The following is a 22,744-nucleotide window of genomic DNA, read 5'->3' on the forward strand; positions in this document are numbered from 1 at the left end:
CCCGGCCAAGGCAGCCTCCGGGGACCTGAGGGCGCGGCGTCTCCCCAAGATCAGCCCGGCCGGCTCTGTGTGTGTGTCTGTCTGTCTGTCTGCTGCTTCTCTCTCTCCGCGCCCTCCGCCCAGTCTCCGCCGCGCTTTTCCCGGGAGCAGCAGGAGGCTCCGAGCCCCGCAGCTCCGACCGAGCCCGGCAAGCAAGAGAGCGCGGCGGGGGGCGGGGATGCCGGGGTGGGGGTGGGAGGTGGGGTCCGACTCCTCCGGTCCCTCCTGGGGGCGCAGCCCGGCCAAGCCCGGCCGGAAGAGGAAGGAGTTGTCTGGGCTTGGCACGGCAGGCAGGCAGGCAGGCGGGAGAGAGAGAGGCCGGGCTGCAGCCCCCGGGACTCGTCGGGCTGGAGGTGGGCTCTCCTGATGGGGGTAGGTGGGGCTTCTCCCCTCCCGCGGGGGTCTCCTGGTGGTCTCCCATCCCTCCTGGCACCTCTTTCTCTCTCCCTCCTCCCCTCTCTCTCCCCTCTCTCTTTCTCTCCTCTCTCTCTGTCTCTTTCCCTCTCTTTCTCCCTCTCTTTCTCTCATCTCTCTGTCCCTCTCTTTTTCTCTCCTCTCTCTCTCTTTCCCTCCCTCCCTCCTTCCCTCTCTCTTTCTCTACTTCTCTTTTCTCTCCTCCTTCCCTCTCTTTCTCTCCTCTCTCCCCCTCTTTCTCCCCTCCTTCCCTCTCTTTCTCCTCTCTCTCTTTCCCTCCTCCTTCCCTCTCTCTTCCCTCTCTCTTTCTCGCCTCTTTGTCTCTTTCCCTCTCTTTCTCCCTCTCTCTTTCTCTCATCTCTCTGTCCTCTCTTTTTCTCCTCTCTCTCTCTCTTTCCCTCCCTCCTTCCTTCTCTCTTTCTCTACTCTCTCTCCCCCTCTTTCTCTCCCTCCTTCCCTCTCTTTCTCTCCTCTCTCTCTCTTCCTCCCTCCTTCCCCTCTCTTTCCCTCTCTCTTTCTCGCCTCTTTGTCTCTTTCCCTCTCTTTCTCCCTCTCTTTCTCTCATCTCTCTGTCCCTCTCTTTTTCTCTCCTCTCTCTCTCTCTTTCCCTCCCTCCTTCCTTCTCTCTTTCTCTACTCTCTCTCCCCTCTTTCTCCCCTCCTTCCCTCTCTCTCTCCTCTCCTCTTTCCCTCCCTCCTTCCTCTCTCTTCCCTCTCTCTTCTCGCCTCTTTGTCTCTTTCCCTCTCTTTCTCCCTCTCTTTCTCTCATCTCTCTGTCCCTCTTTTTCTCTCCTCTCTCTCTCTTTCCCTCCCTCCTTCCTTCTCTCTTTCTCTTCTCTCTCCCCTCTTTCTCTCCCTCCTTCCCTCTCTTTCTCTCCTCTCTCTCTTTCCTCCTTTCTCTCTTCCTCCCTCTCTCTTTCCTCCCTCCTTCCCTCTCTCTTCCCTCTCTTTCTTTCTCCCTCCCTCCTTCTCTCTCTTCTTCTCTCCCTCCTCCCGCCTCTCTTTCTCTCCCCTCACTCCCTCTCTCTCTTTCTCCCTCTCTCTCGTCCTGCAGGAGAAGGGGAGAGGCACAGCTGGTGAAGGAGGGATAGTAAGGCAGGTGTGTGTGTGTGTGTGTGTGTGTGTGTGTCCAGGAATGACTTGCTGCAGTTCTTCTACCTCTGGGGGCTCTGGAACATCATGGCTTGAGTTCCTTTGGGGCAATATCCTTTTCCCCATTGCTGTAAGGCTGCTATTTTTACACACACACACACACACACACACACACACACACACGGCATAAAGATTAGTCTGCAACTTAAGCTGTTCCTCCTTGAGTGGCCCTTCAAAATTTTCAACAGCACTGAAAAAAAAAGCAAACTAGGACCTGTTTTTTCATACTTACAACCGTTGCAGCCTCTCCCCTCCCCCCTCCAGCGGTCAAGGAATCCAAATTTGGACACTTGGGCCATGGATTGGTATTCATGATGGTGACAGCATCCCTGGGGGCGGTGTGTGTGTGTGTGTGTGTGTGCATGAGTGATTCCCCTTGGGCAACCGTCCGATGAGCCAAGCAGTCGATGGGGAAAGCCCAATTCGCAGAACAACGGTTGATGCCGGCTTAACCATGGCTGTGATTCACTTAACAACGGCGGCCAGAAAGATCATACACAAAGGGGGAGGGGTAAAATTCACTGAATGAACGTCTCCTGCCTTGGTGAGAGAAATTTGGGGCTCAGTGTAAGTTGAGGATCCTGTAAGTTGAGAATTGCCTGTCAGATAACAGAGATCAGATAATCAGAGTTGGAAGGGACCTTGTGGGTCATCTAGTCCAACCCTCCCTCCCCACCCAAGCAGGAGACCCTAAACCATTTCTGACAGATGGGAGTCCAATCTTTTCTTGAAAGCGTCCAGGGATGAAGCTTTCCCACAACTTCCGAAGGCAACTTCTGTTCCACTGAATATAGGATAAGAGTTGGAAGGGACTTTGTGGGTCATCTAGTCCAACCCCCCACCTAAGCAGGAGACCTTACACCATCTCTGACAGTCCAGTCTCTTCTTGAAGGCAACTTCTGTTCCACTGGTTGATTGTCCTCACTTGTCAGAAAATTTCTCCTTGTTTCCAGGTTGAATCTCTCCTTGTTCAGTTTCCATCCTGTCAAAGCTCTCAGGACATCCCAGCTACTTCCGGCTTCCTTTCTCTCCCTCTGTCCAACTTATGTGCCCCGGGGAACAAATCCACATCTCTGCCCCAACGATGACTCTCATTTTGTATTGCAGGGGTCTTCAATCTTGGCAAGACCTCGAAGACTTCAACTCCCAGAATCCCCCAGCCAGAGTTGACGTTTTGAGACCATTCAGTGACCATAGAGAGGGCTCCTCCAGAAGATGTCACAAGGGGACCCTGGCACCCGGAGGGCGGAGGAAAACTCTTCCCGCGTCATTCTTGCCGTGTTTCTCGCGCTGCTTATTGACCTGCTGGGCTTCACCCTGATTTTGCCCCTCCTGCCCTCCATCCTGGATCATTTCAGCAAGAATGACGTGAGTAAAAAATAAAATAAACGAAGCCGCATCGATTCCAACGTTTTTGGCCCTTCTTAAAATGTTGCGACTGCGAATACACACTTTTGCATGTGTCATGCCCCTGTTGGAGATGGACTCCGAAGGAGGGGAGGAACAGCTGGCAGAGAGTGGGATTCGGAGGTTGTGGAGGAGGCTGGGGAAGGGCAGAGGCCGGATGGGCATTCAGAGGAAGTCCCAGGCCCATCCCCTCTCCATCCTAGGGCACACAGGGAGGAGAGGATAAAGGGGAGATGGGAATGGCATGGTCCACAGGGGAGGAAGGGGCCCTGATCCCCTTCATGGGCTGCAGTTGTGACAACTGGATAAGAGGACGGACATGCATATGGGCGAGTGCTGGAAACAAAGTGTGGAAATACCTCTGATCTGTCGTTCTTCTCTGAGTTTGGTGTCCTATGACTATCATTAAGTGTCGTACCTTATGATTCTCGACTCCTGACAAATGTATCTTTTCTTTTATGTATACTGAGAGTATTGACACCAAGACAAATTCCTTGTGTGTCCAATCACACTTGGCCAATAAAGAATTCTAATTCTATTCTATTCTATTCTATTCTATTCTATTCTATTCTATTCCATTCCATTCCATTCCATTCCATTCCATTCCATTCCATTCCATTCTATTTTTCCGTGTGTGTACTGATATCTGTGGACGTCTTCAAGCCCTTATTTTGTCTGGTTCCTTTAATTGCTTCAGTGTGGTTTGTGTTGTTTTTACTCTTTTTATTTTATAGACATTTTTAGTTTAAATGGCATTTCCTCCTTTTCGTAACTGCTTGTGGGAGAGTTTTTTGTCTCCAGTCAAGGATATTCGGAGCTTGGAAGCAAAGTGAAGGAATAAAAGGAGCTTCACCTGTTTTCTGTAACTGTTTATTTTGTATCCCACCCTCGGTCATCGCAGTGTGTCTTGACCGTAGCATTTGCACAATATTGGAAAAATTAGAACACTCCCATCAGATGAGGATGTAATTCGGAAAATATTAGGCTGTGCAGAGATGGATGGATCAACATTAAAAATAAAGGACAAAGAAGGCACAGAATGCTACTTAAAATGCCAGTCCAATCTTTTCTTGAAGGTTTCAAGCATCATCATGTGGAGCTTTCAAGAAGAGATTGGACTGCCATTTGTCAGAAATGGTGTAGGGTCTCCTTCTTAGGTGGGGGGGTTGGGCTAGATGACCTACAAGGCCCCTTCCAACTCTGATTATTTATTTATTTAATTTATATTGCTGACTGTTCGCCCATGGCGACTCAAGGCGGCTTAATGTAAAACCCTATTTAAAACAAAAAGTAAAAATAAAAAACAATAACAACTAACAAAAAGAATCAAATAAATGAATAAAGTATAATAGAACCAAATCTTGAAAAAAAATTTAAAAAATCTATTATTGATTATCTGATTATCTGAAGACACAGAATACTACTTAAGATGGAATAGATTTTAGGAGCGGTTAGAGATAAGAGGTAGAAATTAGAGGAAGAAAGATTGTCGCTATCCATGAATTAAATTGAAAGGTGGTTTATCATTACAAATATGCCAATACAACCAACAGAATTATAAATAAGCTAATATCAAGAGAAATCTAGTCAAAGCTATTCTGTTACACTATTGTTATTATTAGTATGTAGGTTAATATTTCTTTTTGTTCTTTCTTGGCTTTTCTGGAAATGATATGCCCTAACAATACGCTGTATTCAAAATGTTTATGAATAATAATAATAAAAAACACACACAAGTACAACCAGGGACATTATCCCACAACTTCTGAAGGAAACTTCTGTTCCATGTTTAATTGTTCTCATTGTCAGAAAATTTCTCTTTATTTCCAGGTTGAATTTCTCCTTGATCAGTTTCCATCCATTATTCCTTCTGGCTTTCAGGTGCTTTGGAAAATAGCTTAACCCCTTCCTCCTCTCTGTGGCAGCCCCTTAAATATTGAAACACTGCTATCCTGTCTTGTTTTTTATTATTATTATTATTATTATTATTATTATTATTATTATTATTACTACTACTATTATTATTATTATTATTATTATTATTATTATTATTATTATTATTACTATTATTATTATTTTAATGTAAACATTCCATCTTCCATTAAACAGTATGCCATCTGAGTACAAATATCTCTGTGCAATAACCATCTAAATTTACAGCAGTATACATTACATTAATATTGCTTTTCTAATTTTGCAATCATGATATTCATTTCTCCCTCTATAGTATTAATCTATGTTTAATATTATCCTTATATTCTTTTAATAAGACTATAGGGATAGTATTAAACATAGTAAGTCTACTAATCATACCAGTAACAGTCATCATATTGTTTACATCTCTATCTTAACATATTTTCTATATTTCACTAATCTAACTTCCATTTTTCTCCTCTATAAACACCGATAGAAAAATTTCCCATGTCGTATAATGTTCTGTTTGTTCTTTCTCCTTAATTGCCAGCATTAATCTATTCATTTCTGCACATTCTAATATTTTCCTAATCATATTGTCATTGGTAGGAATTTCTTCACACTTCCAATTTTGTGCAAATACAATTCTAGCTGCAGTTAATACATGGATAATTAAATATCCCTTCCCTTTCCTATAAGTTTCAGGTAAAATCCCCAACAAAAATATTTCTGGTTTTAAATCAATAGTCTGCTTTATCATCTTTTCCAGCCAGATATGTATTTTTGTCCAATATTTGGTGGACCTGGGTTTGTCTCCAATATTTTTGCAACTGGCTCAACGTTCTCGTGGTTTTTTTTTTTTTAATTTTGTGTGTGCGTTCGGTCTTTTCCCTTGATTTGATTGACATTTCACTTCACCACTTCATCTAAGCAGCGGGAAGGAGCAGGAATGGTGGGCAGGGGGTTTCTTAATTGTGAAACTTAAAATAAGGAAGCTTCCCAACGGCTGAAATGCTGAAATGGCATGCTGGAGTGTGATACTCTTCCCTCCTCTTAGAAAGGAAGTGTCAGGATACACACTCCACACAGCAACAAGAAAGCAACGCCATGCAACGTGACTGTTGTTTGCAGACTCTGCAACAAACGCCCCAAGGTTGCCAGACCAGCAACCCTGTACATATAGAAATTGTGGTCCAAAAATAGCCAACAATGGGACTCCCCGTCACGCAACCCAAGAGGGCAGCCTAGCAGTTGGAGGGACTCAGAGAGACACTCCACACAGCATCTTCCCAACACAAACGCCTTTGCAAAATTCCCCCATGTCTGTTTCCCCCACCCACCCACTTCACAAGATCTTTTAAAGTTGCGTTAGAATTTTGTGAGAAGGAAAAAAGCTGGGGGCGGGAGCAGGGGGGCAATGAAAAGAAATCAAGTTTCGGGACTTTATTTGAGAAGATTAAAAGTAAAGGGAAGGAATACAAAACAAAAACAATACCATTTAAGATTGTTAAAAGTAACGTAAGGGGAAGGTATCTAAAGTTGGTTTATCTGATGACTCATGGTGGGATGAGAAACAGAAGCCACAGTTACAGAAAACAGGTGAAGCCCCTTTTATTCCTTCACTTTGCTTCCAAGCTCTGAATATCCTTGATGGAAGACAAAAAAAAAACTCCCACACAAACAGTTACAAGAAGAAGGAAAAAAGCAACACAAACCAGGCAAGATAAGGGCTGGAGGACGTCCACAGATAACAGAACACACACTGGGAAGGACGCCAAACTTAGAGAGGGACCATAAACTAGAGATATTTCCATGGTTTGTTTTCAGCGCTTGCCCATGTCCATTGTCTTATCCAGTTGTCACAGCTGCAGCCCATGAAGAGGATCAAGGCTCTCTCCTCCCAAGTAGACCACGTCTCTCCCTTATCCTCTCCTCCCTGCGTGCCCTAGGATGGAGAGGGGATGGGCCTGGGTCCTCCTCTGTCTGCCAAGCCGGCCTCTGCCCTTCCCCAGCCTCCTCCACAACCTCCGGAGCCACACTCCCACTCCCTGTCAGCTGTTCCTCCTCTCCCTCAGAGTCAGTCTCCAACAGGGGCATGACAGTTTATTTAATCGTGGCTAAAATAGATGCATTCTTTCCTGGAACTCTTCTGGACTTCTGGGTGACGTCAGGACTGAATGATGAAGCTTTGAAGCTTTGTTTACAGGTAAGAGGTGAAATATGAGAAGATTATTTGATATATTGCAAGGGGAAAAAAGACTGCGATACAGAGGACGCACTTGGTGGGGTGGTTGTTTGAAGTGATGTTTTGTTAGGGGAGTGGAAGGTGCTTCTGGGGTTAGGAAAATGACAGAACAGTCTGCTTTCCATCTTGGGGTGATTTGATTGATTGATTGATTGATTGATTGAAATCCCACCTTTATCAATTTCAAAAATAACTCAAATATATCCAACATATCTTTCTCCTCCTATTCCCCCCACCCCCCAAACAACAACCCTGTGAAGGGGTTGGTGCTGAGAGAGACAAACTAAGGCAGGACTAGATCTCAATTCAGAATAGAGTTGGAAGGGCACCTTGGAGGTCTTCTAGTCCAGCCCCCTGCTCAAGCAGGAGACAACTGGCTGCCCAGTCTCTTCTTAAAAACCTCCATTGATGAAACACCCACAACTTTTGGAGGCAATAGGGATGGGAAGCACGATGGTGCCCTTATGCACGCCCCTTACAGACCTCTTAGGAATGGGTATTCTCTCCTTTCCTTTCCTTTCCTTTCCTTTCCTTTCCTTTCCTTTCCTTTCCTTTCCTTTCCTTTCCTTTCCTTTCCTTCCTTCCTTCCTTCCTTCCTTCCTTCCTTCCTTCCTTCCTTCTTTTCTCCCACTCCCTCCCTTTTCTCTCCTCCCTCCTTCCATTCTTTTATCTCCTTCCTTCCCCTTCCCTGTTCTCCTTCCTTCCTTCCTTCCTTCTTTCCTTCCTTCCTCCCACTCCCTCCCTTTTCTCTCCTCCCTCGCTTCTTTTCTCTCCTTCCTTCCCCTTCCCTGTTCTCCTTCCTTCCCCTTCCTTCCTTCTTTCCTCCCTTTCTTAAACTTAAACTAACCTTCCTTATTTTATTTTATTTTTTATTTATTTGAGGTGATTGGCCAATCACTTACAAGATAATAGGTACAAGTATAAACATGAGTAAGAATACAGGAAACAGGTACAAATAAATGGGGACAATAGGACAGGGACGGGAGGCACGATGGTGCACTTATGCACACCCCCTTACAGACCTCTTAGGAATGGGGTGAGGTCAACAGAGGTTAGTTTGAGGTTAAAGGAGCGGGGGGGGGGGGTTAGGTTGACCCCCCCCCCTCTTCTTTGGGGCAGCCCCTCAAACACTGGAAAACTGACAGTAAATACCAAAAGAATTCTGGCAGAAAGGGATCGGGGGGCTGGAGGTGGCTCCCCTAACCCCTCCCCTCCCTTGCCCAATTCACTTCCTTTCTTCCCCAGGATGGACTCTACGGGAGGGTGCAAGCCGGCGTGGACTGGTTCAGTGGCAGCCTTGGCATTCCACCAGAAAGGAAGTACAACAGTGTCTTGTTTGGAGGTAGGAAATTCCCTTTATTGCAGGGCGGGGCCCCCGTTGGGCGTCCAGTCTGGAGGAAAACCTCTGCCTGGCATTTGGGAGACTTGGAGAGAGGCCCCTGGCCAGATTGGTAATCAACCCTGCCCCCCCCCCGCCGCCCTCTCTGGTGTCCCAAGAGCTGGTGAGACTGCAGGGCACAGAGGGGGAAACCCAATGTCAGGATTCTGGCAGTTACTCCAATTAAATCATGAGCCTCGAGCCACACTCCCAAAACTAAAATGGATTTATTAGAAGTTAACATTCCGGCATTAGCCTGGGCGTAGCCGACTCAGATACGTAATTCACTGTCACCCTTGATCCTGTTTCCCCCCCACCCCCACCCCTCTGGGGGTATCATCCAACGAAACACGTCCATAGCCAAGAGTCATTGATCCTGCTCTCCAATTAGATTTATGCGCAGCAGAAGCTTCAGTCATCCAATCAGTCTTTGAAGAAAATATGAACAGAATGCACTTTCGATTCCACATCGCCACCTACTCTTTGAACCCGCCCCCGCCACCCCACTTCTTTCTGTTTTCAACTATAAAACGTGTATACAAAATGTGTTAGGAGTTGACACGCAACAGCATGGAATAGGACAATTCGCCACCGCCAACTCGCTGCGGGACAACTCAAACACTCCGATTTCATTATTTAAAAAAGATTACAACCTCGGCACTGTTTAAGACTGGTGGACTTCAATTCCCAGAATTCCCCCAGCAAATTTTCCCCAAATTTTTTGGAATTCTGGGAGTTGGAAGTCCACCGGTCTTAAACGTTGCCAAGGTTGGACAACCCCTGCTTTAAACACATTCCTTAGTGGTGGGGAAAAAAATGAGGTAAACTTAAGTTGGGGTCAGTAGGCAGAAGACGGCTTGCAACCAACGGGGCATCTCCACTTCTGATCTTCTCTTCCAGGTTTCATCGGTTCTCTGTTTTCTCTGCTTCAATTTCTGGCCTCACCACTCACCGGAGCTGCCTCGGATTCCTTCGGGAGGCGACCGGCCCTGCTGGTCACGGCGGTATGTTGGTTTCATCTGGAGAGGAGGCAGTAGCCATAGCCCTTAGACTTATATACTGCTTTATGGCCCTCTCTAAGTGGTTTACAGAGTCAGCCTCTTGCCCCCAACCATCTGGGTCCTCATTTGATCCACTGCGGAAGGATGGAAAGCGGAGTTGACCTTGAGCCGGTCAGGATCGAACTGCTGGCAGTCGGCAGAGTTAGTCCTGCAGTACTAACCACTGCAGCATCACAGAAGGAGGAAAGAAGTGAGGGAGGGAGAGAGGGGAAAAGGAAAGTTAAAGGGGTGGGAAGGAGGGAGGAAGGGAGGAAGATTAAAGAGAAGGAAGGGAGGGAGGGATATTAAAAGGTAGGTAGGAAGGAAGGAAGGAAGACAGACTGAGTCAAACATGAGCTAGTCAGGACTGAACTGCTGGCAGCCAGCAGAATTAGCCTGCAATACTGCATTCTAATCACAGGGAGGGAGGGAGGGAGAAAGGGAAGGGAAGGGAAGGGAAGGGAAGGGAAGGGAAGGAAGGAAGGAAGGAAGGAAGGAAGGAAGGAAGGAAGGAAGGAAGGAAGGAAGGAAGGAAGGAAGGAAGGAAGGAAGGAAGGAAGGGGGTGGGTCAACCTTGAGCTGGTCAGGATTAAACTGGTGACAGTCGGCAGAGTTAGCCTGCAATACTGCATTCTAATCACAGGAAGGAAGGAAGGAAGGGTCAACCTTGAGCTGGTCAGGATCAAACTGGTGACATTCGGCAGAGTTAGCCTGCAATACTGCATTCTAATCACAGGAAGGAAGGAAGGAAGGAAGGAAGGAAGGAAGGAAGGAAGGAAGGAAGGAAGGAAGGAAGGAAGGAAAGAAGGAAGAAAGGAAGGAAGGGTCAACCTTGAGCCGGTCAGGATCAAACTGCTGACAGTCGGCAGAGTTAGCCTGCAATGCTGCATTCTAAGTACTGCGCCAACAAGGTAGGAAGGAAGGAAATGAAAAGGAAGGAAAAGGAAGGAAGGGAGTAGCAATAGACTTATACAGCCCTCTCTAAGCGGTTTGCAAAGTCAGCCTCTTGCCCCCCTCCCCAACAATCTGGGTCCTCATTTGACTGACATCGGAAGGACGGAAGGCTAAGTCCACCTTGAGCCGGTCAGGATCAAACTACTGGCAATGGGCAGAGTTAGCCCTTCAATCCTGCCTTCTAACCACGGCAAGGATTCCCTGTACGTATTGGAGCCGTTTTCCTCCTAGGGAAAGAAACCAAGGAGCCGCTCCCAACATCAGCATAACTCTTGTCTGAGGAGGCGAAAATCTCTCTCTCTCTCTCTCTCAATCTCTCTCCCCCCCACCCACTTGCAGCTCGGCCTGGTGGCCTCCTATTCTCTCTGGGCCATTTCTGGGAGTTTCGAGCTCTTCCTTTGCTCCAGGATCCTTGGCGGGATCAGTAAAGGGAACGTCAGCCTTTGCACGGCCGTCATAGCGGACCTGCCGTGCCCGAAAGCTCGGAGCAGAGGCATGGTGAGTCCTTCTTGTTTCTAAGGGAATCTCAAGAGCTGCAAGGGACCTCAGAGGTCTTCTAGTCCAACCCCACCCTCCCGCTCAGGCAGGAAATATACCATTTCAGAAACAAAGTGTCCTTCTCCGATGCAGTTGCTAGCTTAGTAGGGACGGCGACTTAGCCTCTCAACCATCTTATCGGTAGTCCTCGATGTATGATCACAATTCAACCCCAAAGTTTCTGTTCCTAAGCTCGGTTAAAAGGAGATTCACCCCGTTGTACGATTGTTCTGGCTGCCATTGTTGAGGGGGGTCGCTGCTGTTGTTAAGTCAGTAACCACTCACTGTCATTAAGTGAGTCTGGCTTCCTCTCCCACTCCCCCCTCGACTGCTTGTTAGAAGGTCTCCAAAACGAATCACTTGGTTTCCTCCCCCCACCGTCATAAAGAGGAGTCGGTTGCAAAAGGGTCTGAATTTTGATAGCTGACCCTACAGATGCCGCAAGGGTCATCTAAGTGTGAGGAACGGTTGTATACGTCCCTTGTTTCAGTACCGTGGTAACTTTGAATGGTCGCTAAATGGACTGTCGTAAGTCGAGGACTGCCTGCATATAACCACCCATTCTTGTTTTCCCACTCGGAGCAACTAACCGTACATTAAAATCAGGGGTGAGATTCAACCAGTGTTACAACTGGTGCGGTGACTACGTTTTGCTGCGCATGCATGTCTTGCTGCGCACGCGTGTAAAAAAACCCATCAGCTGTGCCACCCGGACAGCTGAAAAGTACCGCGCGCAGGTGCGCAGCCTTTGAAATGCCTCTTTTTTCACTGCTTTTTCAACCTCAGCTGTGCCGCACAAAGCAGCTGAGGTTGAAAAAGCAGGAAATAAAATGACAGGTAAGAGCCCGGGTGGGCAGGTGGACCACACAGCATCAAACACAGAACCGGTGAATTCGATCCTAGTTAGAGGCAGATATTTCTCTTTTGGGGCACAATGAGAATGTACCTGCAGAACAAAACTCCGCATTGGCAACAGGAAAGGCATCTGGCCATTAAAACACCGTGCTAAATCCAGCCCAGATTCCACCCCGCAAGGGATTATTAAAAGGGGTCATTAAAAGAGGATGATGATATTGTTAAGTGAATCACTGCAGTTCTGGTTTTCTTGTCTTGGGTCTAGTTGTTTCGGCCTGCAGTGACCCGTAACGCCAGCTTGAGGGAAGAAGTTGAAACAGTTTGTGTTCAGGATTTAGTGGATTATTAATAATTATCATATAATTAATATAATTAAAATACAGCATTAATTATATAGCACCAGTATTATATTAATAATTAATGCAATGTAATTATAACAATTATAATTAATTATATATTGCATTAATTATATTAATATAACTATTACATAATTATTAATAATTATTTAGTGCATGATTAATAATTCTCTGAATCAGTGGAGGAGCTTGCTGAACGTGACAGAAAGAAAGAAAAACGCACCCACATTTTTTAAAAAAAAACATTTTTTGTGTTCCTGAAAATATTTATGAACAACGGGGCCCATTCAGGAGAAACCACGGGATTATGGTCAGGGTTTCTTGCTCTGGAAGCTTGTTTAAAAGAGGCATGTTAGCCAAAGGACATTTGTTGAATCCTCCCTCCAGGCAATGATTGGGCTGGCTTTCTCCCTGGGCTTCACCCTTGGGCCAATGCTGGGTGCCTTCCTTGCTCTGGAGACGGAGAAGGACCAAGTCTTCTACACAAGAGCCGCCATCTTTGCCACCATTTTTGCTGTGGCTGATTTCCTGTTCATCCTCACCTGCTTGCCAGAGACGCTCCCAAAGGAAAAACGGGTAATATGTTTTCTGAAATGAATATATATATATATATATATATATATATATATATATATATATATTCATTCTGAGGTTTTCATATCTTTGGTTATTCGGGTTTTCTCCGCGTAAAATTGGAAGTATTTTGGCGACGTTTTTGACGAAATCTCATTCGTCATCTTCAGGCTTGTGTCTTCGGCTAGGTGCTTCTTGGAGTAATAAATATCGCCAAAATACTTCCAATTTTACGCGGGAGAAAACCCAAATAACCAAAGATCCATATATATATATGTATATGTATATGTATATGTATATGTATATAGTGTGTATGTGTGAGTATGTATTCTGACCCAAACCCTTTTCCAATAAAACAAACATGAACCAATGGGAACAGAAACCTTTTAATGATTCTTACGAATCCCCAGTTAAAAGGCTGCTGCAAATTAATTAACTTTGATAAGCACGAGCCTCGCCAAAACTCTGCAAGGCTACCAAGAATAACAGATTACCTAGAAATATTTTACAACACAAGAGTCTTCAAATACCAACTAAGATACTGCAATGTCCATGAGGCTGAGTTTCAGAACGTCTTTGCTTCCTGCAAAGAATGTCCGCTTCACAGCTGGCTTTTATCTTCTTGAAGGAGGGGCCCTTACTTTGCAGCCTTACTCCCAAGTCACCTGTGCTGCTGCTGCAGCTGCTCTTTCCTGCGAGCAGCCCTGCGTGCATGCACACTTGGCACAGGCTCCTCGGGAACCTCCTCATCACTGCTACCAGCCCCCACAATCTCTGGAGGCAGCAGTCCACTCCCTGATGGTCCTGGACCCTTATCTGAGTCCTCGCTCTCCTCAGCCGTCTGCACCTGCTGCCGGCTAACCACAACAGTGTGTGTGTGTGTGTGTGTGTGTGTTCCAGCATAACTCTAGGGTGGGGATGGGGGGATGAAGCTGCCCTACTTCTTACCTTTGGACAGTTGTAGCCAGGCCTGGCACACCCCGACACCTGCCTTGCCAGCCCATTTCTTCTGCAGCCAGCAAGGCTTTCCTGAAGGCCTCTGCAGCCGATAACAAGAGCTCTGGATCGATCCAGAGCTTTGTTATCAGCTCCAGAGGCCTTCAGGGAAGCCTTGCCAGCCTTGCTGGCTGCAAGAGAAATGACCCAGCAAGGCAGGTGTCGGGGTGTGCAAGGCCTGGCTACAACTGTCCAAAGGTAAGTAGTAGGGCAGCTCCACCCTCCCATCCTCACCCTAGCTTAATTTTTATTTGGGCACTCTGGAGTGGGCGGGATCTTAATTAGGGCTTATTTTGGGGGGAGGGCTTATATTCGGCGCAAATTTAAAAATCAAGCTACGACTTACTTTTGGGATAGGTCCTACTTTCAGGGAAACAAGGTATTTAGAAGACATAGATAAGGACATCTGAAATTGCGGGTACCGAGTTGCTGGGGTAACCATCAGCTGTGTGTAGGATATGCAGCCTGTGTGTGGAAGCGTGAGGGAGGGTGGTGGAAATGCCCTTCGGCACCCTGATCGTGTCTTCTTTCTGCCTGGGGCAGGTGTCCTCCGTGGTATCTGGCTTTCAGTCGGCCTTCGACCTGATCAATCCCTGGGCCTTGTTCCGGTTCTCTGCAGTAAAGCAGAAGATGGGAGGACCTTCGAGAGACGGCAAGTCCTTTTCCGTTTTCTGTCCTGGGGTTGCCTGACGATGGGGGTGTCAAAACTCCATTTCATTGAGGGACGCATCAGGGTTGTGTTTGAACTCAGGGGGCCAGAGTGGGCGTGGCCAGCTCAACGTCACTCGTGTTGGGGGACGCCAGTGGAGGCCCGAGCACACAGCCAGCGAAAACAGGCTCCCAAGCTCCGTTTCTGACTGCGACGGCGTCCTGCAACCCTCTGTCAGTGAAAATGGCCACACATGGCCCTCCCAAATTCCACTTTTGCTGGCATATGCACTGCGGGCCAGTCCTTAGCTGTTTCCAGGGTGGCCTCATGGCCCAGAGCAAAGCACCCCACAGCCTTGAGTTTGACACCCCTGCCTTATGACGATGACTCTTTTTATAAAAAAATCTAGAATATAATGGAATGGGGAATATGGAATTATTTGGAATGGAATATAGCAGTGGTGTCTAACCTTTCGGGGCTCCTGTGCTGATAATTGCGTGCATGCTTGCCTGCTCGTCCTCATGGGCCATCATCCAGGAGGCAATGTGCAGGAGGTCCCCCCATGCCTCCTGCGCATGCGTGCACAACCTGCGTGATCTGCACTGTGCACTTCTGCACATGTGTTTCCTGCGCACCACCGCGCCCCTGCACATGCGCGCTACGTACCCGACAATCAGTGGGCGGTGCGCGTGCATGCGTAGTTGGCCTTTTCTGGGCGAGTGCTCACGTGCTGTCAGTAATGCCAGGCGTGCAATAGGATCGCCACCACGGCTCTAACCATTCATACCATTTATGCCAAATTGAGTAGTATTTGGAGTTCTCCATCTCTTTCATTTCTAATGTAAGCATGTCCATTTCCGCACATTCTAATATTTTGTGTAGGACTAAGTCCTCTGTGCGGGGTGTTGGGTCTGTCTTTAACCTGGTTCGCAAAACAATAATAATTCGGAAAGGCTGGTTGACTCCAAGTGTCAGCATTCCTGACCCTCATCTCACAATTTCCCACCTGACGCCAATTCCATCCCATAAGTTTGCGAAGAAAAGAGGTTTTGTTGATGTTTACCCATCAGCCTGGGTGGTTTTATTCCTCCCGCAGGTCTCCAGATCCTGGGCTTGGTGTACTTCCTGTACCTCTTCCTGTTCTCTGGCCTGGAGTACACGCTGGGTTTTCTTGTCCATCAGCACTTCCACTTCAGCAGGTATTTATCCTGCCTGCAAAGACGGGAGTCCTCTTAGCAGGCAAAAAAACAGCTTTTGGCTTTTCCTGCCAAAGGCTTGCCCAGTGACACTCTGGGGAAGCCAGCAGAGAAGAGGCCAAGATTCATGATTGCAACCAGCCGTTAAGGGCAGAGGTGACATTTCAGCCAGTTTGGATCGGTTCTGGCCTACCAGTAGTGGAAATTTTGACTAGTTCGGAGAACTGGCAAATACCACCTCTGTTTGGCTCCGCCCACCTGCCCCCCGCCATTACCTCCTGTATTTCCTTGTTTATTAGCCCAGCTGATTCACACGGCAGAGCAGATTGCCGTGCCTCAGCTGAGCTAAAAAACAATTCAACTTACCAGAGTTGACAGATCTGTCAACTCTGACAGAACCTTCCGCATGCACGCAAAGCGCATGTTAGGCGTGCGCACATAGAACCGGTAGGAAATAATTTGGAAACCCACCCCTGGTTGAGTGCAAAGAGACTGCCAAACACAACAGATAACGATCGTATCACTGGCTTGCAAGCATTTTGCGACGGTTCCTTTGCAAGTCATAAAGCACCCCGTCGGAGGCGGTTATAACTTCAGCCGGTCATTAAGCGAGGACTACCTCTATCACTTTTGTGCTTCCTGAAGCAGGGTGACCTTTCTGGACTCCATCCGGCGGTGCCCGTCCGCTATGACCACCATTTGTGTTTTCAACTTATTTCTTTTGTGTTTCCTTGTCTTTAGCCTGGAGCAAGGCAAGATGTTTTTCTTCATTGGGGTCACTATGGCGGTGATCCAGGGAGGCTACACTCGCCGGATTACACCAGGAGCGGAACTGCGGATGGTTAAAATTGTGAGTGTCCTTTTAGCCCTTCTGATTTCGCTGTTCCGACGATGCTCAAAATGAAATCTTTTAATTCTGATGCTAAGTTTTGTGTTCCCTGCTGAGCACACTGTTCACACAGAAACACACAGGCGCCACCCAAAAGAGCACAAAACCATTTCTCAGCCAGTCCTTGCGTATTGAAGATTTGTCCTGAAATGAATACAAACTCCAGCTCCTTTGGAGTGCAATGGTGGCTTATTCATTAGATCGGCAAACAACGAATACTCTTCTCTGACAAGAAAGGCTAAGAGCCAGGCAAGGTTTGAGTTGGGTTTGAGTAGCGTTGGGTTTGAGTTTGCTCCTTCATTTTATCACCATTATCGTGAGACACACCCCACCACACCCAGGCAGTTCTAGTTCTGGCCACACCTAACCCATTATCCCTAATGCTGTTAACCCTAATGCATGTCTACATCCCTAACCTATTCCGACCCTCACTAACGGATCCCCACCTGGTGCCACCTTCACCATGTTTAATCTAAGGCTTACTTATCACCTATATGTGCCCCAACTTCCTCATGCACCACATCAATACATGAAAAGAGCCATTTCCAGCCCCGCGGTTGCTTCAGAATCCATCCTGCAGCTCACAGCTCTGCTAAGTCATTCTAAAGCAACCTTCAACACCCTCGGCTAGCACACAAGCAGCAATACAGATCCAATGTCAACAGAGATAAGGCGACATTCTCCATGGCCAGCTGACTTGCTGTGAGGCGTGCTCAGAGCTGACAGGCTCCATAGCAAACTCCGAGTCCGACACCATCCATTGGTAAACGAGTCGAGCCTCTTTCTTGAAAAGATTTGCGCAGGCAGTCCTCGACTTACAGCCACAACTGAGCCTGAAATTTTTGTTGCTAAGCAAGACAGTTGCTAAGTGAATTTTGCCTCGTTTTACGACCTTACTTGCCCACCGTTAAGGTAATCGCTGCAGTTCTTTAAAAGTTTGTAACCCTGTTGTACAGGGAATCTGGTTTTTCCCCAGACTTGGCTTATCGGATAGGTCACAAAAGGGGACTGACGTGACCCTGGGATGCTCTGACTGTCGTAATTATGAGCCAGTTGAGTTTTGATCATGGGACCAAAAGCTGCAATGGGGGAAAACGGTCATCAATCACTTTCTTCAGTGCCGTTATAACCTTTGAGCGCTTACTAAGTGAGCTTTTTTTACATGGAGGACCAGCTGTATCTAAGTCGGGTATTTTAGACCTGTGGTTCACGGTCCCCTACCAGGTGCTAACTACTAACAAATGGAGTGATTTACTTAACGACTGTGGCAAAAAAGGGATGACCAATGAGGAGATTTCTGATTCCTTTGGTTTTTTTTAATTTTCCCTGGACAGGCAATCATGCTGTCAGCTCCTGGCTTCCTTTTAATCGGCTGGAGCACTAACATCATTGTCCTCAGTACAGGACTGTTGTTTTACTCTTTTGGTAAGTTTCTTGCACAAATCTTGTCAGCGGCCAATGAAAATCAGGAAAAATGTGCTATGCATCTATTAAGCTTCTTCGGCTCTAATTGGATGCCAGGGAACGGAAGGATTTACATTCCTTGCAGTCAGCTGGTCATTTGCATCCTTTTAGAGAGCCGTTGAGGCTGCTTGGAGGTTTGTCTGTGTCCTCAGGCTCACCTGAGTGGCGCAAATGGGTGTGGAGCCTTCTTGGAACTATTGAAAGTATTGTGTTATGCACTGTTCAGGTGACCCTAAGGACACAAACCAACTTCCAAGTGACCTCAGCGACCCTCTAAAAGGTTGCAAATGATCACTTGTTTGTTGGGAATACCAGATTATTGCTAGTTTTTAGGAATAGGTAATCCTAGCAAGGCCCATTTTGCTAAGCAAGACCTTTGATCAGAGCTGTCAGTAGTATTTATTAAAGGAGGACCAAAAAGAAAAAACAGAAGAGAATTATATTGTCAGAAAATGGCCCCTTGGTAGTGTCTGTGGAGATTGTCAGCACTCACTTGTGGTTGTCCCAAAAGTTCGTTTTCAGAAGGGCAACTGGACTTTGTTTTTCCTCAAAGACATTTCGCTTCTCATCCAAGAAGCTTCTTCAGTTCTTGGATGAAGAGCAAAATGTCCTTGGGAGAAAATAAAAGTCCGGTTGCTTTTTGGGAAAAGTACCTTTGGGGCATCCCTTGCTGGTAAGAAGGTTGCCTTTAACGGAAGCTGACGTGAGGTCCACTCTGAAGCCCACCTCCCTTCTGGTCACGGGAAAAAGGTCCTTCCACAAAGCATGGTCGCACGAGGGAGAACATCCCTCTTCACACTGGTGGTGGGGCGGCTTCATTTGTGCACCCGCACCCCCACAGAGATAGCTGGGGCAGCCTTACAAAAGACGCAGCTGCTTTCATGCTTTAAGGAAAGGTGTTCCTCTTGTAAACTCTTTGTACAGCACTAGTAAGAGAGAGAGAGGTTAATGGGGGAGAGAACTGCAACTGCTCTGGTTTCAACCTTGAGGAAAAGTAAGAGAACAGAGTGGAGACATGCTTAGAGTACTCCAAGGGAGGGGAGGGGCTGCTCTGGCAGGCTTGTGGTAGAGATTGTCCCAGTGGTGGGATTTGAATTTTTTTACTACCGGTTCTGTGGGCTTGGTGGGTGTGGTGTAGCTTGGTTGGCATGGCAGGGGAAGGATAGTGTAAAATCTCCATTCCTTCCCCACTCCTGGGGGAAGGTTACTGCAAAATCCCTTCCCTTCCCACCGCACTAACCTGCTTTCCAGCTCCGTTCTCCTGTGCAGGGCAACCAAAGGAGACCCAGCCAATCAGCTGGGACTCAATGGGAGGCAGAGAAGAGATGGGGTTGGCGGGGCCAGTCAGAGATGGGATTTGCCGGTTCTCTGAACTACTCATAATTTCCACTACCGGTTCTCCAGAACCAGTCAGAACCGGCTGAATACCCCACCTCTGGACTGTCCCTTGCAAAGTTGCGGAGTTGCACGCTCTCCAGTCTTAACAGCCCTCGTTTACTTCACTTGCAGCCGCAGCTGTAGTCGTCCCTTGCTTGTCTACGGTGGTATCCAGCTACGGTAAGCCAACAGCCTTCGGGCGTCACATTTTATGGCCTTCAGATGCCACATTTCTGGCTCTGGAGCTGAACGGCATAGCTGCTATGCTCCAGGTCTTGCATTCACTGGAATGAGCAGCCCGTGGGGTGACCTCTGTCCATCTCTTTGCATTCAGGCATTTCCGCAAACACAAGAGAAAAAAAAGGGGCTACTTAGAGCAGGGAGTCCCCAATCTCTGGCCTGCAGGCTGTGGTCGGTTTGTCACCGGGCCCCACAAGTGGCAAGCAGGGGTGCACACACTGCTCAACTTGCACAAGTGGTGGGCCGCTTCCCTCTCCCTCCCCCTGCCGGGCTGTCAAGCTGTCAAGGTTAGCACTTTCCTTAAAAGCTGCTTCTGATCTTTGCGTTAGAAATTTCACAGCAGTTTGAGAATCAAGCTCAGAGAGCACCAAGGACACCTCCTCCTCCTCCTCTCCACAAATCTCACCCCCTTCTAGCACTGATGATGTTACCTAGCTGGGTCATGAGACGTCTGCAAGAAAACCAGCAAGCTCAGAGAGCCGCAAGGACTCCTCATGTCGACCCTGAGCTGCAGATATTCTCCTTTATTAAAATGGCAAAACCTAGTGAGGAAACTAGCCTGAAGCTCTTCTCTGTTTTTTCTCCCGCTAGGGCTGGATAGCCAAAAAGGGGTTGTGATGGGCATCCTGAGAAGTTTGGGCGCCCTTGCGAGGGCTCTTGGGCCGGTGGCATCGGCAACAGGTAACTGGCAAGGGAGGAAGTGCCCGTCACTCGGGAAGAGGAGGTGGTTGGTGGCAGTTTCCAAAGGTCAAAGTTACTGGCCGGTGGTGGGGTTCAAAAACTTTTCCTACCGATTTGGTGTGAGCATGTGCTTTGCAATTCACCTTCGGCTGCAAGCCCCGTGTGCAAAACGGCTGGCGTGCAACAGTCGGTTGTGCCGTGCAAAGCAGCTGAGGTTGAAAAGCAGGAAATAAAGGTAAGAGTAGTCCCCGGGGGGAAAGGGGGGAATGGGCCCAGCAGCTCATCGTCGGAGCGAAACCGGGTTTGCTCACAGATGATCCTTGGAGCTACCGGTTCAACCAAACCAAGCCGAACCGGTAGAATACCACCACCGTTACTAGCCAAATGAAGCACAACTCTCCCCATTATCATACTCCTCATTGGGGGCTCCATTGGGTCTGCTCCTGGCACCTCTGGGGAAATTTGCTCCTTAAAACTGGTTTTTGGGCTTGCAGTGTACTGGCTGGCTGGAGCTGAAGTTTGTTTCACCGCTTGTGCCTCTTTGTTCCTGCTGCCCTTTGTCCTGCTTCGGTGCATGCCGAAACAAAGCAAACAGGAGTAAACTACTTGGATGGCAGTTTCCCTGGAAACTCAAGAATTCAACTCCAATTCAAGAAACCGAGTTGATCCTTGGATGACCAAACCGGGGCCATCGGTGTATTTTTCACAGCAGCCTTCCACCGTCTTTTGCCTGCATTTGAGCCGAGGTCCTTCTGCCTTCTGATCTGGCTCTTCCCATGGGAGTGTGTGTAAGTGTGTGTGTGTGTATGCCAGGGTGTGAGTAATGACCCATGAAAACGAGCCTTAGGACAAAGCTGCCCTCCTACAAATAGGAGGGTGAAGATGCTCAATCCATCATGAACAAAGCCGCCGGCAACCAAAGTCCTCTTCCTTCCAGCTGGAAAGACCTGCGAATTCCCTCATTCAAAGCAGGACGTTCACACACACGCACACCTTTACGGGTTGGCCCGCAAGGTCTTTGTAATGAGGCCGTGAGACCCAAACAATGTCATGTTTGGGGACTTAACCTTGGATTTGGCATCTCTTAAGTTTCAGGTGAAGGTTGTCGCTGCCTGCATCTCAATAGGCTCTCCCCATTTGCCTTCACCTAGACTGGTGCTCTTTCTCCGTGCCCTTGGGCCTCTTCCCTCTTCCCTCCAGCGTCCTTGTGCCCCTTTTCGTGTCCTTGTGCCTCTTTCTTTGTGTCTTTGTGCCTCTTTCTTTTTGTCCTGGTGCCTCTTCCCTTTTTTCTTCAGCGTCCTTGTGCCTCTTTTCTGTGTCCTTGTGCCTTGTTTTTTTTTTTTTGTCCTTGTGCCTCTTTTGTGCCTTTGTGCCGCTTCCCTTTTTTCGTGTCCTGGCGCCTCTTCCCTTTTGTCTTCCTGTCCTTGTGCTTCTTCCCTTTTCGCCTCCCGAACTTCATTCTTTTAATTACGACTTCATTCCCTCCCACCCACGCCCCCCCTTTTTTTTGCTTCCTGAGTACACAAACCCAGCGAAAGCCCTTTCCTACATGGATTCATTCTGAGATCGTAATTACATAAACTAAAAAACCCATAGGATCTCTCACTCTCTTGTCCTACAATGCCGGTTCAGCGGTGGAAGAGGGACCTAAATTACAGGAAGGCAGTTTTCCGTTGAACATTAGGGAAACATGAGGCGGATAAGGGAAGGGTCTGAATGGAACCAGTGGCCAACGAGGTTGAGGGGCTGGTGGAGAGGCTCTCGTCTACATTTCTGTAAGAATCGATGGTCCGGCACCATGCGCGGGTGACCAAAGTGCTCGCATCAAAATAGTTTTCAATATTTTTGTTCCCGAGAGAGACTTGGATTGGAGGAAGAGACCACACCAAATGCACCACGCCAGAGGCACTTCTGTCAAGTTCTACCTTGGCTCTTATTTCTGTATTTCACTAAGTGTCTTACCACAGCCAAGTCCCTTTTGATGGACTTCTGAGACATTTTGAATTGTAAAACGATGATGGGTATATGTCTAATGATCCTTTCTTTTGTATTACCGAAATGGCCAATGTAGTATTTTGTACACAGCGTTAAAAACGTGCATGAAGATGACTATTTTCTTTTTTCCATACAATAAAACAAAATTTATGTTTTCGGCAGAGCTTCCTTTTAAGCATGGTACAGAATAGAAGATATGGTCTCCGCCAGAGTCCCGCGAGAGGTTGGTACTCAGCTTTTTAAGAGTCATCCAAGGTTGGCTTGGAACGAGGGGGAGTGATTTCTGGTCCTGTCTCCCCATTATGTCAAGGAGAAGAAAAAAAAGGGTTGGGGTCATTCACAGATTTCAGAAGCAGGCTTCATTCCCTCGCTGGATTTCTGAACCGGGTTGTGG

The 22,744-nt window shown here is 47.5% G+C and overlaps 1 protein-coding gene across 2 annotated transcripts; it reads left to right on the plus strand.

Moving 5' to 3' along the window:
* The first annotated feature begins 287 nt into the window (after nucleotides 1-287).
* On the plus strand, nucleotides 288-22,505 carry SLC75A1 (solute carrier family 75 member 1). Of its 2 annotated transcripts, none has more exons than XM_087936545.1 (13): nucleotides 288-411; nucleotides 2,712-2,972; nucleotides 8,416-8,512; nucleotides 9,449-9,552; nucleotides 10,882-11,040; nucleotides 12,678-12,866; nucleotides 14,403-14,511; nucleotides 15,605-15,707; nucleotides 16,446-16,554; nucleotides 17,928-18,018; nucleotides 19,567-19,614; nucleotides 20,266-20,355; nucleotides 20,850-22,505. In XM_087936545.1, exons 2-13 carry the CDS (start codon nucleotides 2,820-2,822, stop codon nucleotides 20,954-20,956), a joined length of 1,359 nt encoding a protein of 452 aa, XP_087792671.1. In that variant the 5' UTR covers nucleotides 288-411; nucleotides 2,712-2,819; the 3' UTR covers nucleotides 20,957-22,505. The 2 variants fall into 2 exon arrangements, with proteins under 2 accessions (XP_087792671.1, XP_087792672.1); XM_087936546.1 differs by having other exon boundaries at nucleotides 290-392.
* Nucleotides 22,506-22,744: the final 239 nt, after the last annotated feature.

This window comes from Pseudonaja textilis, chromosome 6 (genome assembly GCF_049901715.1).
Source record: "Pseudonaja textilis isolate UNSWEBS1 chromosome 6, rPseTex1.2, whole genome shotgun sequence".
In the NCBI taxonomy this organism is placed as follows: Eukaryota; Metazoa; Chordata; class Lepidosauria; order Squamata; family Elapidae; genus Pseudonaja; species Pseudonaja textilis.